General features: G+C 40.6%; 1 protein-coding gene across 1 annotated transcript; it reads right to left on the bottom strand.

Moving 5' to 3' along the window:
* Positions 1-533: 533 nt before the first annotated feature.
* MAPK1 (mitogen-activated protein kinase 1) lies at positions 534-17,644 on the bottom strand. The gene is made up of 8 exons (XM_015416909.1): positions 17,575-17,644; positions 15,335-15,524; positions 12,644-12,760; positions 11,207-11,321; positions 8,268-8,399; positions 7,075-7,184; positions 6,352-6,478; positions 534-4,592 (listed from the first exon to the last, which is right to left on the bottom strand). The coding sequence occupies exons 1-7, from the start codon at positions 17,583-17,585 to the stop codon at positions 6,362-6,364; spliced, it is 792 nt and encodes a 263-aa protein (XP_015272395.1). The 5' UTR covers positions 17,586-17,644; the 3' UTR covers positions 534-4,592; positions 6,352-6,361.
* Positions 17,645-19,664: the final 2,020 nt, after the last annotated feature.

The raw sequence follows: 19,664 nt of genomic DNA, 5'->3' as shown, positions 1-19,664 counted from the left end.
TGTGAAAACCACTAGATGCACTACTCAAGATCACGTCTGAAACTGATCCAATGTAATGCTAATGTACACGGCTACCTAAGTCATAAACGCATAACTGGCTCAGACTAAACAATACAGCCAGTGAACTTTCATAATTCTTAAAAGTGAAACATTGATATTTAGTATTTACTCACAACAACCTAGGATCAATTAAAAGACTGAATTTCATGATGTACTATAAAAGTCTGATATTTACCTGAATATACAAAAGTTAGCAGTTTATTTCCTCCCCCCCCCCCGAAAACCTCTGAGCATTCTACATATGCACAGCACTATACTCTTTTGGTAATACAAGATCACAATTTAATGATTTTGTCACATTTGTTTTTACAAGAATCTGGTGGCATATACTAACAAGACTTTAATTAACTGATCTTTTAAAAAAATTATATATGTTTACATCAACAGAATTAAGACAAAATATAAACTTTTTCTACTTTACAATAATTCTATACATATTATATTAACCAAATCACAAATCTGTCACACAATATAAATGTTTAGTTATAATGTAACATACAGAAAACTTTTATAAAATTCTGCTTTAGTTTTTAACTTAAACACGAACTAAAATTTAGCTATGTGGGATGTCTGGGGTACGTGACTAAGGCACCGACAGTACAAAGCAAATACAAAGCAAAAGTACTTCCTTAGGAGTGCTCGCTCGACACTGAAACACCACAAGAAAAGGCAACAATAGCCAAGTAAGCCTGCTGCAGCCTTGGAGAAGTTTGTTCTGGGCTCACCAGGTTAGCGCTATCGCCATATTCCAATATTCCATTTCAGTCCTGGTTACAGCGCATGCTACAAAACAGATGACTAGAATGTACTTTACTAATGTGCACTTTTCATTTCTTTAGCATTGTATTTCAGTGTTGCTGTTTTTTTAAAGCATGAATGTATTTCAAACTTATGTTAAAGAATTTCTTGGACTTGAATCACTACACTTACAAAAATACTTTCCCTTAAACTCGGGATTGCTTCAAAACATTGCTTTTATAAATATAGAAGTACTATGCAAGGGAATAAAATCATAGGCTATGAATGCGATATCTGAGCTGTTTTTAAAATTGTTACACTAAAGCAACAGGCTGTGTAATAAAGATGTACAGAAACCAGTTTATTCATAAAAGTTACTAAATCCCCACTACATTCTGTCAGCTAACATCTTTCAGGCAAGTTATGAACAGATCATAGCGTGGGCAGGGCCATAGCTCAGCAGCAGAGCTTTAGGCTGGCATGCCAGAAGGTCCCAAGTTCCATCCCTGGCATATCCAGTCAAAAACTTATCTTAGCAGAGCTGAGAGAAACCTCTGCCAGAGACTTTTGAAAGCAACTGCCAGTCAGGATCAAGAGTGCTGGGCTAGGTAGGTCAACGGCCCGACTTGTTATAAGGCAGCTTCACACTCAACATTTTTACAGTGGAAACAGGTTGTCTTCCATTAACACCATCAAAAGTCCTTTTGCAATGATCAAGTATAACCTCTGTTAATGCAGTTGTCTCTTGAAAGCACAGCATGCATTACCAGGCTCCCCATGAATGGCACACAAACATATGGCTTTAGGAAAGTTTAGGCCTTAAAGCAGAGTTCAATCACAGCCAGGCTACAGAACGTCATCACAATGCACCCATATGCACTGCAAGGTACCTGTTAACTTAAGGCTGGAATGTTTGACAGACAGAATGTGTCATAACTAGTACAAGTGGAATGGAGAATATCCACAGGCTGACAGCGTTAATTTAGTATATTGCCTGTTCAATATGCATAGTCTCCAAAGTGAATAAGAATTCAAGGAATTCACACAGTGGAACAGGCAATATCCACTTCTCCATTCAGCTCACATCAACCACGACAGATGCAGTCCTTAAACCGAAGATCTCTGAACTCTTAACCGCATTACTAACGTGACCTCAGAGTAGCCATCGTTTTTTGTAGGAAGTTCCAGAAATGGTACATAGGAACAGCATAGGTACTAGAAGTGTGTATGCAAAAAGCACACCATTGTAAGCACAGTCTTTTAAAAGACTTCCCATTCTGCCAAAAATCCCACTAGAGATCAAAGCACAGCAGCATCCAATGATGGCAATTAGTGGTTTCACGCCTACCTGCTGCAACAGACAGAAAGAATGCTTCAAAGCACCAGATATTAGCCCATCGTGCCCATGGCTTTTTGTGTGGGGATGGAAAGTTAATAAGGTAGTTTATAATACAATTTAAAAAAACAAAACTCAAAACCAACACAGGGACTCAAAACAAACAAAAAAGGTGGCAAAACCATTCCATAATAAGATCAGAGTTCTACTACCACTAGAGTTTTCATTAACAGTCATCTTTCAAAGCTCACCATGTTAAACTTGTAATGATCATGCGGGTAGACAACTGGGGCTTTCAACTCAACGAGGGACAGTGTTTTGGTAAGGTATGATGTGCAGAAAGACAAAGAAAAAAGTTTTCACACCCAGTATGAGCAGTCAAGCGTGGGAACACAGAGATTGTGACATCTGCCCAGGATTGTCCCTACAATAATCTGAACATGTGGTTAACACAGTAGGCGTCTGGATCATAGGAGTTCATAGAAAATGCCCTTTGAAGACACACACATTAACATTAGCTTCAGCTGGCTAGTATTTTAAATATACATTAAGGAAAACTTAAAATTCTGAGTCCTGTAAGCACTCTTTTGCACCAGAGCCTCAATCTAGTTGAAGTTTCACCTGACTAAATCTCACTGAAACCAACAGAACCAAGTTTGTCATGATTAACTTAAGTCCTGTTGCTTTCTATGGAACTTAATTAACTTTAGCCAGATTGGTAACTGGAACACACAATCCTATATATACAGTTCCTCGCAAGTAAGTCCTATTGATCTGAGTGGGACTTAATACTGAGTAAACATGCCAAGAATCTAGGTTTTTAAAATATACTAAAAACAGAACGAGTGCTATACACCTGCAAGCATCCTTAAATACTACAGTAGCCAAACAAGCCACAATTCCATCTAAACACTTTATCAAAAGCAAATCAAGCTATCTGAAATCTTAACATAAAGATACAAGATGATTTATTAATTACAAGTATGATTTTGTTCATAATAGTAAGCAGTCTTTATACAATCCATTCTTTACCACTGCCAAAATAAAACAGAGCAGAGAAACGACTAGTTTTTTTCCCCTATTTCGTTTAACACAACTCGGAGGTAACTTTTTTTTTTTCAATTGTAGGCATGTGGCACTTAAGACAGTCATCTTTGCACAGAAAGCTTTTAACAGTCATGCGAGGGCACAGTAATTATCTTAAACAAGGCAAATTTCTCACCACAGAGCAGTGGGGAAAGGAGGCACTGCACTGGAACATAACATCTAGTCAACTCCACAGCATACAATTTCAGAAACAAATACTTGAAGAGCTGTCATTGAAAAAAGGGTATAGATGAAACATGACTGAGCGATAGCTTTGTTTTGCGGCCCTAACACAGCATTATAAATAATGCTGGAATAAGTATCTGACAGAGCAGCAGTTCATGTGACAGGCTGTCAAATCCACTGAGTTTGTGACAAGGGCAAGTTATGAGAAATAAAGGTGAGATGTCGACATGTTGTGAGATCAAAGGTAAATCCTAACTTTCTCATTTAAAGATGCAGTGTTCCTTTATCAGAGGATATACCACATAAAATTCAAAAGCTATATTAAAAAAGGACTCCTGAAATATTTTATTGGTACCCAATCGTATACTGAGATTACAATAAAAATCACATGGGAACCCATCTACCGATATACATCACAGATGCTTTCCACAAAGGAAAACGGCAAGTGTGCAACTTTGTTCTAAATCATTCTCTCGTCACGCGTCTGTAAATATGAGACAGCAGGAACTCTAGAAGTACCATTCCTTTAACATTGCTCAAGTACCTAGAATCTCTAAAAGGGAGGGGTTTGTTTTTCCCCCTCCATTGCTTGGTTAAAAAAGCAAGTTTTGTAGATGTCTGGAGTAAAATGCCCTGCATTAATTGCTAGGTACAGTACAAGAAACCAGAACAAGCACATAAACATTAATATGGACTATGCTGTCACTCTGCTTGCCTGTATTATTAAAGTAAACCTCTACTGCTTACGCAAGTGCAAAAGAGTGGGGATGCCACTGACTTAAAGTGCCTTAAATCATAGCTTTTCCTTAAAATGCCACTAACAAAACCAAGGGAAAAATTGTTTCATGGTGCAAATCTTTTTACTGATCTTCTTGGTGAAAACCAGAAACGAAACGCTGCATCTTTCAAATCAGAAAGGAAGCAGATAGAACGTATCAACAGTAGATGTATGTGAAAGGACAGTACTGCGAAATGCCAATAAGGACATTACACATAGGAGTATTTCTCAGGCATAAATAAAGAATCTGTTGAAAGCATAGAAGCCAGGACTACCAGAAACTGCCCTCTTGAATGGCTTGAAGTAGTTAGTGGATAAACTGAGAGAGACCACACGACATGGCCAGAGATAAGGAACCAGGAAGAGAACACCTGTGTGCAGTATGCCCAGCCCTTTAATGCCTTTATCCTGCAAGAAAAGGAGGAAGAGAACAAGCATGTTTTAATCAAGGAACCAACACACATTCACTAATAAACAGCATCATATGCATGCTTATATGGATATACAGCCAGTTGTTCGGGATTTTAGCCTAAATTATATACCCAAGATCAAAACAATAATCATATTACAGCACTTCAACAGCAACAACCTCACCAAAATTTTAGGAAATATCTTCAAATCCTGGCTTCTTCCTTATACTAATTTCTACAACAACAGTGCTGGCTTTAGTATCCTACAAAGATACGCAATTATAGTAAATGATTATTTAAATTATGCTCTACCCAGAAGGCACATGACCCTTTTAAAAAGACAGGCCACAGCTTGGATTCTTAAAATGGAAAATCCGAACGAGAGATGAATCTGACTGAAGATCAAACAGGATTAACCACTGTCTCCTCCACATCCCTACATATGTTCCTTTCCAAGCGCAACTCTGGTCAGCTGTCTTTTAAGCACAGATTAAAGTCTAGTTTACAGATAAATATCTGTATCAAGGGATTTCTTTTTTTAATGGAAGCCCATGTAAGACATAGAAAAGAGAGGTTCCATATAAGATGAAACATGGAAGGCAAGCAACAGCCAAAGAGGCTCAGCCTCTAACTGATGAGAGGGTGGATCCTCTTGCATGCAGAGTTACAATATCCAACAGATTAACACCCAAGCAGGAACACTCTGCATTCTGCAATTCTATACAGCTGCAGAATTAAATAGTGGGTACAGAATTCAGCATTTGGTAAATATGAACTTTCACTGTATTATGAAATATTTCATTATTTTAAAAAGACTTTATGACTGTGAAAAAAGCCTGAAAGTCAGAATCTAGAGGCATGGGGAGGAGCTTTAGGGGTTAGAGTGCCAAATGAAGAAATCGGGAGTGACTTGGATAGTTTCTTGCTCCTTCTGGTGACTGCCAGAGACAGAATAAATTATGCAAAGTAAGCACCACATTTGTTTTACTTTAACATCTCCAAATTCAGCTTTTCCTGGTGTAGTATCTTGGGGCTGCTTTATTGCCAAGCATACATAGCCTTGATAATATTGCCCTAAAGCACATCTGCAGACTTCAAGATCTGTGTATTATGGCAAAATATTAAATGCTTATTCAATGGCGTATTGCACCATTGGGACTTTGTGCAGCAGTCTGTACTTAAGCAGAAAATGGTGCCCCTATAGGTGTGATTGAAACAAAAAAAATCTGATTAAAACATATTTTAAGAGACTTTTTAAATGTTCCATATTCTGCTCAGCAGTACTTTATGTCTGACAAGAAAAAAACACTGTTTTCTAGGCCAAAATGGCACTTCTCGGAACATCCATAGTATATACTTGGCTGCAGATGTTTGAGCTATTTCAGTATAAGATCGCTTCTGCTGCAGAGCAGAATCCTCAGTGTGCTAATGGAAAATAGTTTGGAAGTGTTTTAGGAACCCTCCTAAAGTTATCAGATACTTAGGTTATTTCATATTTCACTAAAGAGATGAAAGTGTTTGCTTATCATAAATAATTTACACAAGTTATTGTTAAAGCACTTTCTGAATACCCTCTGAATACTCATGTGGTGCTACTGGTTTTGTTGTTCCAACAAGCAACATGCTCGAGCTGATTATAAAGCCACAGTAATTAAAGATAAAGAATAATATTTCAACGCTTATCAACGTATTGGTCTGAGAAGAAATGTCATCATATATTCTGAATTTTTTAGTTAAGATTTTATGATTTTATGTACCAACTGCAACTTAAGATCTGTATCCTGGCTGGAATCGGGCAGTCTCCTCAAAAATTAGTTCTTTCAGTTTTTCCTTCGGCAAATCATCCAACTCCATGTCAAACTTGAAGGGTGCTTCAGCTACAGGCTTTAAAAACGAACAAACAAATTTAGTTTTAATACATGAAATTGCTGCCAGCCATTTAGACAGACATGAAGATTCTGCATTTCAGACTATTTTAGTCAATATTTCAGGAGTACACCATAGAAGCCTACTCTGAATAGAGGAGAAACAGCCAAACACTGAAGTAGTTCCTAAAACAGATATAATACATACTGTTAAAGCTTTTAACATTTTTAGAAGCCATATCTTTCATGCAATATTCTATTCCAGAGCCAGTGCGGTGTACTGATTAGAGTATGACACCAAGAACTGGGAGACCCAGGTTTGAATCTCCACTCTTGCCATGGAAGCTTTCCTGGATGACCATAGGTCAGTCACACTCAGCCTAAACTACCTTATGGGGCTATTGTGAGGTTAAAATGAAGGACAGGAGAATTATATAAGCCCCCCCTGAGGAGCAAGGCAGGGTATAAAGGAAACAAACTCAATCAATATTCCAATATGGTCTGAGTCACTGAAGTAGCCACATCTATACTTAAGACCCCCAATAGTACATTTCAATCCATCCAAAGAAGTTTGGATCAAATGCAGCAACTTCTGCTGAGCAAAGGTCCTCTTACCTCATCGCTTGGGTCATAATATTGCTCTAGATATGGATGAGCCAAAGCTTCTTCTACTTCAATTCTCTTATGAGGGTTGAAGGTTAACATTTTATCCAACAAATCAAGAGCTAGAGAGAAGACAGTTTTGAAATCAGTGTTTTGTGGCAGTCGTCTCAGTAGTGCTATTCTCTTCACACCATGTTACACATAGTGTTTCTGAAACAAGTTATTCCAATGCATGATAGAAGATATCTACCTCAGTTTCAACATACCATTTATACATGAATGCCAGGAGGCAGAATGCTGACCTGGCAGAAACACACGACTAAATGTGGAAATGGAATTATGGTGTACATGATAGGACTGCCAAATTCAATGATCCTACAACAATTCTCACAATTCACACTTCAACCACAATGTGTGAAAACCGGCATCATGGTGATTTTTTTAAAAAAAACTGCAAATAGCTGTACTGGACCATGCAAAATCCACAACAAGAAACCAAATCCATCTGAAACCTTTTTATTAGAGATGACCAAATATTTGAGTATCATTTTGGTTGGTCCTAATCAGGGGTCATTTCGTAGAAAAAGAGCTAGGGGAACTCATTAGCATAACTCATTAGCATATGCCACACCCCCTGACATCAGGGGCCCGGCGGTGGACCTGCAAGGCCAGCAGGAGTGCGAGGAAGCCCCGCCAAGGCCCTCCCTGGCCCCAGGCAGGCAGGGGTGGGGAGAGGCGGGGAGGAAGCAACTTACCCTCCCTCTTCTCCTGCCTCCTCCTGGCTGAATGAGGGCTGGAAGCGGAGTGGCCGGAAGCAGGGGGCGGGGCTTTGTCATGTGCCCCGCCCCCCTGCACCTCACCCGGGGGAACTGCGTTCCCCCGTGTTCCCCCCCGAAATGACCTCTGGTCCTAATGAAAAAAGTATTACATGGATTTGGTCCCTTGGTGACTAACAGCTGAGTAAATGCTGTGTAATCATAGTAAACCTACTGAACTCAGCCTTAAAAAAATGAATTGGCAACAACGAGTTGGATGTGACAGATCTTTGGGCTTACCAAGAACAGTCAATGAATTCAAGGTTAGGCCATGTTTATTTACAGTCTATAAAGCTGCGCTCTACAATGAGTGTACTTAATGGAGGGCGTGTGTATGGCTCAAGACAGATTAACCACTACACTTCTTCACATTTGTATCCTATGAGTTACCTTTGGGGTCAGCATTGGGAAACAGCCTGTTCCATGGCACCTTGTTTTTGTATGGTAAAGAAAGCAAATAATTTCTGGCTTTCAAATTGATTATACAATTCAAGTCTTCTTGGGAAGGAGATCCAAGTATTCCTAAAAATGCAGGGGGGAAAGAAGATTACCATGGAAACAATGCAGATTTGTTAAGAAGCTGCTCAAGTTTAGCATCATTAGATAGAACTGAGCTTAGACGGAACTTGTCAACCATTTCAGCAAAGCCTAAATCCATCCATGCACATTTTGCACTAGGCAGTAACAGCTTTCAATCCACCCTCTGCTGCCCCTCACTGAAAAAGAAATTGTCCTTTCCAGTCCTCTATTTTGCCCTAATGTTGCAAAATCAGGAGCTGAAAATTTATCTAAATTACATACTTTTGGCCTGAAGACAAGATAAGCTGAACTATCTTTGAAAAGGATTTCACTGTTTCCCCTGTAACATTATGTTGTACATTCTTTTACTGTAGATCCAGCTGGGTAGCCACATTGGTCTGAATCAACAGAACAAAGTTTGAGTCCAGTGGTGAATGAAAACTTATACTCAGGAAAAAAAAATGTTCATCTTAAAGGTGCAACTGGACCCAAACTTTATTATTTTACTGTAAAATAGTTGTGACAAGAAAAAGCAGCCAACAGCTCAAGCACAAGTGCAAGCCGGCCACTTTAACCCAGTCCTAAAAATGACAATTGCCTTTAGACATGCTGCTCTCTCACTCATGCAGCTTAAAAACTGGGGCTGGGTGAAGGAGCTCCTGAGCACTTTTGCAGAAAAACTGCTCGCCTTCTAGCCAACAGCACAGGAGCTGTGCAGCCAAAGAATAAGGTTAGCTCTAATGAGTCTAGCTATGCTGTTATGCACAATATAAACAATATGCAGGAGAGTCCGGGGACTCTTATTGAATTGGTAACTGAACATGACACAAATTAGATTTTCACAGGGCTGAGAAACACAAAGGGTGCATGATTTTGCAGGAGAGAGACTTGTTTCGTTTGCAGACAATCATGAAGGAGGTGCAAAACGAGACAAATTTTCTTCTTGAGAGCCTGTTTATTGTGTTTGAGTTGGGGCTGCTCTCTATAGAAACCAGCACTGGGGTTTGCACATGTTTGTATTGTTTTGCAAATTAAAGCTTTGCCTTCTAGAAGAAATAACATCTTTCAGAAAGAAACACAGGTCTGTTGCAGAGCAAAATAAACTTTTTCTAGCCGGGTCTTCATTTTCTATGCAGTGCCAAATGCAGATGAGTTGCTACTGCTCAACTAGATGGGGGAGAGGGACAAAGCAATTCCATAGGAGCTGTTGATGAGACATCCAAGATCCTGTAGTAGCGTTGCCAACTCCGAGTAGGGGAATTCTTGGACATCTTGAAGGAGGAGCCTGGAGAGGGCAGGTTTTTCAGCTGGGTATAACCCCTTAAAGTCCATCCTCCAAAGCAGTCATTTTCTCTAGTGGAACTGATCTGTGTAGTCTGGAGATTTGTTTTAACTCTGGTAGATCTCCAGCCCCCTGCCGCTGCCCCCCCTGGAGGCTAGAAACCCTACCCTGCAGCCTAATACCAGATGAAAACTGGTGCCTTTTCTCTTGTTTATTTTAACTAATGGATTAGATCTTTGTCCATCCCATTATGTAACAAGGGACAGGAATGAATTGGATCCACACTAAGTTTTATGATGGCAGAAAGGAACTTTCCTGCCTTCCCCCTCCCACTGCAGTCACAGGTCTCTAAGAAATGCTGCTCCTGAGGGACAGGTGGTCCTGAGGAATGACATGGGGGGTCCTGCAATAGGAAGGGGGAATTGGTGGAAATTGCCAATTTAGTCTGTATCCAACCCTGTATCTTTTTTAAAAAATCCTGTTAATGGAGTGATGTTTGGATCCCATGGCAACAGAAGGTGTGCCAAATCAAGATGGCCCAAGGAAGGTCCATTCTGGGTATGGGGCTCCTTTCTCTAAGGATGCTAGAGATCTGGATTTAATTTCATTAAAAATACCCATCTTCTATGGACCTGTCATGCTCTGCAAATGAGAAATCACCGTAAGGATGTAACCCTATGCACATCCCATGGCGGAAAGTGCCGTCAAGTTGCAGCTGACTTATGGCGACCCCATAGGGTTTTCAAGACAAGAGACGTTCAGAGGTGGTTGGCCATTACCTGCCTCTCTGTAGTGTCCCTGGACTTCCTTGGTGGCCTCCCATCCAAATACTAACCAGGGCTGACCCTGCTTAGCTTCTGAGATCTGATGAAATTGGGCTACCATGGGCCATCCAGGTCAGGGCAATGCCCCTTTACTTGAGAGTAAATTCCTTTTAATTCAGTGGGGTGTGTCTGAGTAAGCGTGTACAATGAACAGGATTTAAAGATACCATGACTGAGTACCCGTAGTCTGGCAAAACTCTCCCCCAGGGAAATCACTATGAAGTGTTACCTTTGGCTAGATTATGCATTGTAACAATTGTTTCCATAAAATGAAAAATTATTTATTTAAAACATGTATTAGTCTCCCTTCTACCTTATGGAACTCAAGGCAATTTACAATATAGATAGAATCAAAAAAATAGAACGCATAAATTTAAAATCACAATTTAGGACTACCGGTAAATTACTGAAAAGCGCTCCTATTCCTAAATAAATCTAGTAACCTATTTGAGGGGTGTGTGTGTGCCTTAAGCCTTTTGAGTAAAGAACATATTTCTTTATTTTTGTTTTCCTTGTTTCCCATTTATGACAATGCAGCTCACACCAGAAGCTTCCAGGGGTCTGCAACCTTGTTTATAAAAGCAACAGTGTTACATACAAAGCAGGAGAAATATCACATAAGTTTTAAAATAAAAAATACAGGGTGATCAGACTAGCAGGTTATAGATCAAGGCAATCATATACTTAATATATAAAAACATTACCAAGGATATGGTTCAGCTGATCAAGGTAGTGCTTTCCTGGAAAGATGGGTCTGTTTGACAGCATCTCTGCCAAAATACAGCCTACAGACCAGATGTCAATAGATTTGGTGTAACCCTAAACGGCAGGAAGAAAAAAAAAAACTTCCTGGTATCACTTTCTGTACTGTTAAACATTCTACAGTTTAATATACCAATTGCCAAAGTATTCAATGTGTATGTGGGGACCCACTGCTAAAGCTTCAGAGTGTCTGTGATCCCACCTGTCTTATACTTTAGTTTGCTTTGCCAATCCAGTCAGTTCTTGCGTCCCACGATCCCATATAAATACTCTCATTTAGAGATTAACAGTGCCATCCTAAACAGTTTAACCAATGGATTTCAAAGGATACAATTCTGTTTAAGATGGCACTGCTGGATTTAAAAAGTCAGGGTTGCTATAATTCCTTACTTTCTACCACACTGATAAAAAAAAGCAGAGCTGGCAGTAAGTTTTGAAGAACTGACCCCGCCCCCTGAACCCACATATACCCAAGTCACATGGGACAGGGGCTGTCAGGATGGAACTGGCTGAGACAAAGTGACAAAACTGGCTGGATCTGACCCCACCATCTATGATACCATGGTCCACGCTAGAGTATCCTGTTTCCAACTGTGGCTAATCAGAGGCCACAGACAAGCCTACAGGTAATAGCCCTCACCTACAGATTGCTCCCCTGTATCTGACAATCACAGGCATTCTACCTATGAACCTGGAGGTCCCATCTAACTATCATGGCCAATAGCCAATGATAGACATGTCCTCTTGGTCCAACATCCAAGTAAGTCGGTAGCCATCACTGCACTTCATGGCAGTGAATTCCATAAACCCACTGCCCATAAAGTGAAGTAGCTCATCCTGGCACCCGAGCACCTATGTCCCCCCACAAACCAGAATTCTAAATTACAGTTGAATTATTTTGCGAATCCCCATTTGCAAGGAGAAAAAATTCGCAGTTTGTCCAGGCACCCAGATTCAGATATGAGACAAACAGGAAACAGAGCGAATACTTCTGCAGGCAGAAATTCTGTCAGAAAGTCTTCCATGCACTAGGCACAGCAGAACAGAGGGTACAGCAGAACAGAGGAACAGCAGAACAACTACTAACAAGGTTCATGCGTATTATGAACAGAGTTTTTTGTGGTATGTGAATGCAGGAATGATTTAAGGATTTATAGGAAGCACAGATTAGGCTGTACAGACAGCATATATGGAACAAAAACAAGGCACATATTTTTAGCTGCCAGTGGCTACAGGATACCTGGATTCCCAAAACAAGAGTCAACGGCTTCACACAACAATGCTTTACCTGATATGTGAGGATATTCTACTGCAGTACACAGCACAGGAATGGCACAAACACATATTTCACCTTTCCCAGCACACAGCTTGCTGCTCACCTTAGAATTCAACATGATCTCAGGAGCTCTGTACCAACGTGTGGCTACATATTCTGTCAAGAAGCCAGTATGGTCGTGATCTGGATCTGCTACACGAGCCAATCCAAAATCACAGATCTAATAACAGAACAAAGGCATTATAGTAAACACTTATACGGCTTACCATGATCTTTGCAGTTTCACATGATGTAATATAAGCTTTATAACATAGAAAGCAAATGTACAGTCTGTTTTGCAGACAGCTTTCCGCATTTACACGTATGAGCATTTACAGGTCTCACTATGCATATTAAGGAAACAGGAAAAACATCACAGCACACAAAAATGCTTTTAAAAAAAGAGCAAACAAGTCATCCATTCATGTACAAAGTACCTGATGTGTGTGTGTGTGTGTGTGTGTGGGGAGCTTGCCAGACAACACTGCCTGCACCACAGTAAACCCTTGCCCCCTAACTATCCAGTGCCCCACACTCTGGGCTATTAGCATCAACCACAGCCAATCGCTTTCTCCTCTTCAAAACCCTGCAGCCCTTTTTCTTGTTTCTCAGTAGTTTAACCTAAAGCAGCAAATGGAGCGTTCTTCCACATTCCATGGCCACCACTCTTTGGAACCTTAACCCTCCATTCTCCCCCCCCCCCAGGCCTCCTGCATCTGCCTCATTTTCAATCAATTCTGGACTTTCTTTCACGCTCCTGACAATCTGGATTCCTCATCCCTTTAAATTAAGTCCTTGCCTCTCCTTACATGCTAGGCAAAGAAAACCTGTAGAATGGGTATACCAGCATAATTTTAAAAACACAACAGAAGCTATAATGTATTGCTTAGCGTGCAGACAGACAAAGTATTTCCAAGTTTTTCTCTACAGCTGTGCAGCTGCACAGAGGATCCCTTCAGGTAAGCCTGGGAACAGTTCAGATTCCTGAAATGAAGGGGCAGCCTTGAAAATGGTGTGGAAAAACACCAGGAACAGGGTATACATAGATTATCAGATAGGTTTATCCACACAATTTTAATCTGTGTTAATGCAGAAATTGTATAAACAGTGTAGCATGTTATTAAGGAATTCAGTGGAACTTCTAAAAACATTTAAACTTTCGTGTATATATGCATAAAACTACAGAAAATACTTTGGAGCCCTCTGAAAAATTACTCTTGAAGGAAAAAGAATAATGTTCAGTACGCTACGGCTATGCTTTAAAAAACCTGAGGTTGGTTGTTGTTTTTTAAAGAATGAACTAAGCAAAAGGTAACAAAGGTGGTAAGGTGGTGAAATGGCTAATGCAGAACAAGCAGCAATACAGAAGTAATGCTGATCAGGAAGGCCGATGTTCTAGAGAGTTGGATCCATTTCTCTGGGTAAAGTGGTGTTGGCTTTTGCAGAGCAGGTTAAGAGCCTGAGGATACTCATGGGCCAGCCTCGCTGTTTAAAAATGCAGACTGGCGCAGTGACCAAGAGCACCTTCTATCCAGCTGTATCTAGTTCCCCAACTCTCTCCTTTTAGACACAATCTGGCCATGCTGTTCTACCTCCTTCTGCACCTCTGTAGCTGGTACAGTGTAACATGGTCTATGTTGGGCTGTCCTTGAAGACAACCCAGAAACTGCAGCTGGTCCTGAAAGCAGCAGCAGCCTAATTACTGTCAGGGCTAGCCAATGGGAACATGCATTGTCCATTTTGAAAGTTTCACTGGCTACCGGTTTGTTTCCAAGTTCAATTTAAGGTGCTAGTTTATAATCTCTAATGCCCTTTACAGCCTGGGGCCAACTTATCTGAAGGACTGTCTTCTCCAATTATGGTCTTTAGGCTGACACCTGCAGGCTGTTCCCCCACTCAGGATGCAATCCAATCCAAATACCTTTCTTGGCATAAATACTCAGGATGCCATGCCTGACACTGATAAGAATATGGGCCTTATCTATCACAACCCCCGCAGTGTGAATCAGGCTCCCTGAAGAGCTATGGGGAGTTACCATATTGGATATCTTCAGGAGGTGCTGCAAGGCTTGTTTGCCAAGGATTTTGAGGGGGTATGAACAGCAGGTATCTTGAGGGTAGGGGTGTATTTATGGTTTTTACCTGCAATATTTTAATAACTGCCTTGCAAGCCAACGCTTGAGCCACCAGACTCTGCTACAGACGGCAAAATTCAGTACAAGGTGCGAATACCCCCTCGCTGTGCTATGCCAGCTTTTTATTTAAAATATTTTTCCTTTTTGTACAGTGTTCAAGATAGCTTACATAATGTTTTTTTAAAATAAACCAGTACAACATATAAAAATAGAACAAGAAATCTAGCAGCAAGAAATCTAACAAATTATAGTGTAATCAGTCAAAAACTTTGGAAGATACTCTTCATCTGACACCTGAGTGATGAGAGGGCACCACAGAGTGATACTGCAGAAAAGACCTCCGTTGCCATATGCCTGATCTCAGATGGAAGGGGCATCCAGATCAGCTGCTATATTCTGAAGTGCCTGGACACTTTCAAGACAGTTCCATGTATAATATATTACAACAGCTTGGAGCTGCTGGAGCATTTCCATGGACAGAAAAGCTTTTGTGAACCCACAAAATCTAGCCTGGACATCACCAGAGCATAGCTGTCTCTAAGTATCTAGATTTGGGGGGGGGGGGATTGTGGTCCCATGATTACGAAAGGCGCTGAATTAACAAAAATGTTCTCGCTAACCTTGAGATCACAAGTGGTGTTTAGCAGCAAGTTGGAAGGTTTGAGGTCACGATGCAGCACATTGGCAGAATGGATATATTTTAATCCTCTCAGGATCTGGTAAAGGAAATAACAGATGTGGTCGTTGCTGAGATGTTGAGTCTTTAAGAGCTTGTAAAGGTCCGTCTCCATGAGATCTTGCACAATGTATCTGTACATCAAGCTAAGGCAAACAAGCCACAATTTTATTCCAGAAATTGAGGTCACACAGCTTACAACCGATTTCCACACAGGAAAGCAGAAAATACAAAACTGCTGTATCATTAAGATACGAGGAAGCCTTTCATCAGTTGCCCTAGCTATCCTATTTAAGACCAAGTAATCCCACAAAATGGAATTTTGGATCCCAATCCCAAACAGATCCATGTACGTGGAGGATTTATTTTCACCGATTTCCCCCCTCCTGAAGCAGCCTTTTAACTTTTCCTTCATGCTCTTCCAAGGTTCCCCCTTCTCCCCACCAGGAGCAGCATTTCAGGAGGAACTTCAGGAGAAGAAGAGAGTTATGCTCGCTGGCAAAAATGCCTGCTGCCTGCAGTAAGCTTGGGTGGAATCCAAGCCGATATAATTATCTCATCAGAGGGCTCAGGATTTGAATATAATAAGGCCTATTAAAATTTGCCAAGTAGCCAGACTTTAGCAGAATTGTTAAGGCTGCTGCAAGTATTAAAATTCTAAGCCAGTTCTACGTCGGAGAGCCCAGTTGGTTCAGAAGGCTGCAGCTCAGTTCTTGTCAGGAGCTGGGCAGAGCATGCACATTACTCCCGTTTTACAATCACTCAGTTGACCGCCCATCAGTTACTGGGCCCAATTCAAGATGTTGCCTATCATATACAAAGCCCTTCATGGCCTCTGTCCCACACATCTGTGGGACTGCTTCTCCCTATGCTCTGCCACAACAGCTCTGCTCATCTGAGCAGGGCCTTTTGTAGGTGCCACCCTGCAAATGGGCAAAATGCCTGCACACACGCACTCTCTGCTATAGCCCTCATCTTACATAATGGCCTGTCTGACAAAGTTTAGGAGGGTTTCCACTCTCCACAAATTATGCAAAACTTCAACTATTCAGGGGAGCTTTTTTTACACAGGTAATGGCACTGGTACTGTAATGAAATGGTTCAGAAAGATGCTTTGGTAAAGGGACAGGGATTGTGGACTATCCTACTATGTTCTGTCGGTTGCTATAAGCATGCTCCTACTACATAATTTCTGCATCGCTTAACATGTCATGTTTAAATGCATAGTTTCAGGTTTGTTACAGCCGTTTCAGGTTTTGCACTCCAAACCCTATTGCACTGTTTACTGGATCTCCCAAGTCTGTTGACTGCATTTGACTTTACTCATGTTCTAACCACCCGTGTGATATGATCATATCAGGCTAGGACATGTGGTTTAGCGGGAACATTGCTGCGTTTATATTCCACGGATCCCCCTGAGGAAGCTTAACATAAAACACGTAGGGGTTATTAATATTTGGGAATAAAAGTTTTCTTCCCACTTCATCACTGTTTTTGCTCCAATTGATGCGGCCCTTCATTTTTTTTTCTCGTATGGGAATTTTGACAAGAATGATTATTTTAGTCATAGTGTATTACGAGTCTAGAAGCATACATGAGAAGAATGCATTTACAAAGATCTTCAAAGGCTCCCACACTGTTAGCATTTCACAATCTATGTGAAATTGTTCAGGTGGGCATTTTTGTAGAGGAAATAGGACTACATCATAATAAACTGCACCAGGAAAATGCACTGTGTTTCTACTGATGTAATACCATGTTCTGCATCGTTTAACATGTCATGATTAATGTTTTTAGATGACAGCTCCATTTCAAATTTCTGTAATTCCTAGTCCTATTATTTTTTTTATTAGATGATCATTCTATTGATTGCATTAATGTACATTGTGCAATCCACCATGAATCTCAGCAAGAAAGCTGGACCATAAATAAAAAAGTTAATCCTGGTTACAGCTGGCAAACAAAAGCCCAACTGTTAAATGAGAAACAGCAAACTGAGTTTGCTATAAAATTATTATTACTACTACTACTACTACTACTACTTCGACTTATTGACTGCCCTATCCCAACTTGAATGACTTCCATGCTAATGCAGTTTCAGATAGTATCAAGATAAATGATAAAAAAGCTACACAGATCGAAGTGCTGCAAGCAAACAGAAGTACTTATATCTTTGAAGGATACACATCTTTCATTTGTTCAATTGTTGGAGCTCTGATAATGTCATTGATTCCAATAATATTTTCATGCTTGAAGCGCAGTAAGATTTTGATCTCTCTCAGAGTTCTCTGGCAGTAAGTCTGGTGTTCGAAAGGGCTGATTTTCTTTATAGCCACCCGAACTTTGTTGATATTGTCATAGGCAGAACTGAAAAAGGAATTGACAGTATTAATGATTTCTTATTTATCAATCATCAACCAGGAATTCAACAAGGCAAATCACTACTTTTTACATTCATGAAGCATTCTGCAACTGAATTTCATCATCTGACAAGATATTGGTGAAGTTTCAGCACCAAGAGACCCTATAGTCACTGGTGGTTCATACAGTATTTTAGTTTTTCTTAGGTAAATAAAGTAAATAAAGGGTGTACCTTTTATAGGACTGACTGGGGGTGGGACAACTCTGGCCTCATCCACTCCTGTCCTGAAGGATGGGCCTATGGGAGTGGCAGGTCCCTGGGATCCCATTTCCCCTCCCCCATTGGAAGCCTTATAAGGCTTCTCCTCTGGCCCTGCTGGCCTAAGGAGGACACTGCAGCCAGTTTCATGCCCTGCCCTTCCAAAGAATCCTTCTTGGCTCACACAACAGATGAGGAAAGGGCCACCGCTTGTGGTGGGTTCTGCTGCTCTTCTGCCTGCCTTGTGCCTCTGCTGGTGGCCCCTGGGGGTTGACTGCTGGCCAGCCCCTGCCCTGCCTGGAGTATCTGGGTGTTGTGGTGAGCTGGGAAGTCTGGGCTTTTGCAGCCCTCCCTGGATGGTTTCCTTGACACAGTCTGGAGGCCTCTGTCTCCTTGGAAGAAAGTGTAGTGGCAGAAGGTCTGACCCCCAGACACCAAGATACATTGCCAAAGATATTCTGTATTCCCACAAACTTATTGGACCAACGTTTCTACTATTCTAGTAAAACACTGCTATCATGGAACACTATAGTTATGGGAATAAGGATGTTGCATTTTATTAGGCAAGATATAGTACACGAACTGACTTTTCTCATAACTGTCCACACTGATCCAGCCTTAAAGGCTTTGATAAGGATCCAGACAACAGTTACTTCTCAATTCAACTATTTCCAAAGATGCATCAGGGTGTGAAAAGCTGTAATCTGGAAAACTGTCCAGATATTCACTGGGCCAGTTCAAAATGTCCACTGAATAAACAAACAACTATTATTTTTAACATCAGGCTTCTAGGGGTTTTTTGTATCCTGGAACTTTGTTCCAGATTCTGGGCCTATTAAACTGACTGATACATGTGTTAATTAGAAAGATAACATACGATCTCATGTTTTTAGGAAGAAATGCAGTCAAATTAACTTGTGGGAATTAAAGAAATTTAATTTTGGGATTGCCTAGACTCTAAACCTCAACTTCTTCAAAAAGGAAGCAGGCTTTTATAGTGGTATCAGGGAGACGCAAGGCTTGCCAAAAGACAAGGATTATCTGATAAGACATCTGAGGTTCCTAATAATTGGGAAGTGGGGAGAACAATGCCTTAATTTAATTCTCTGGTAATGACTACAAACCAGTAAGATCTTTCTGGAAAATGGGGGGGGGTGTTATTAAGGGGGGAAAAGAGGAGTTGTATGTCAAATAACTTCTACACTAGATCAAGCTGAGAAACTAGATAAAAGTAAGACTGTCTTCATTTAGAATGTGCCTAATCGGGAAGAACAGAAGCAACTCCCCACCCTCCTTGAGCAAAGGACTGCTGTTTCCCTAGGCTGAACAATAATCAGGTCAGGATCAAATCTGTATCAGGATTAAACTCCTGCAATCAAGGAGACAACAAGAACAATTAACAGCAAAAAAAAAAAAAGCTAACAGAGAGGACTGCTTAGCAGACACTACACTTAGTAATATACACTCCAGTAAGATTTGTATCCAATTTACCCTCAGAGATGCTTATTACACATATGCTTTTCAAATTCTAACAGCCGAGTTACAACACTGACATCTAAATTATAAGTAAGAATTCCAGTTTCTCCTGGCTTTATTTTTCTAAACGATGCTAATGATTATATATATACTTCAGGTATACAAACATATACATGAA

Source organism: Gekko japonicus, unplaced genomic scaffold (genome assembly GCF_001447785.1).
Source record: "Gekko japonicus isolate JY-2015 unplaced genomic scaffold, Gekko_japonicus_V1.1 scaffold316, whole genome shotgun sequence".
NCBI lineage: Eukaryota > Metazoa > Chordata > Lepidosauria > Squamata > Gekkonidae > Gekko > Gekko japonicus.
This window is presented reverse-complemented; position numbering and strand designations above follow the sequence as displayed.

What these genes read in the sequence shown, in the direction of transcription:
- MAPK1 (XM_015416909.1), bottom strand. An exon ending in ACACCACTTGTGATCTCAAG is followed by an intron (nt 12,761 to 15,334) that starts GTTAGCGAGAAC and finishes TTCTGTTATTAG; the next exon opens with ATCTGTGATTTTGGATTGGC. An exon ending in TCAGCTGAACCATATCCTTG is followed by an intron (nt 8,400 to 11,206) that starts GTAATGTTTTTA and finishes CTGCATTTTTAG; the next exon opens with GAATACTTGGATCTCCTTCC.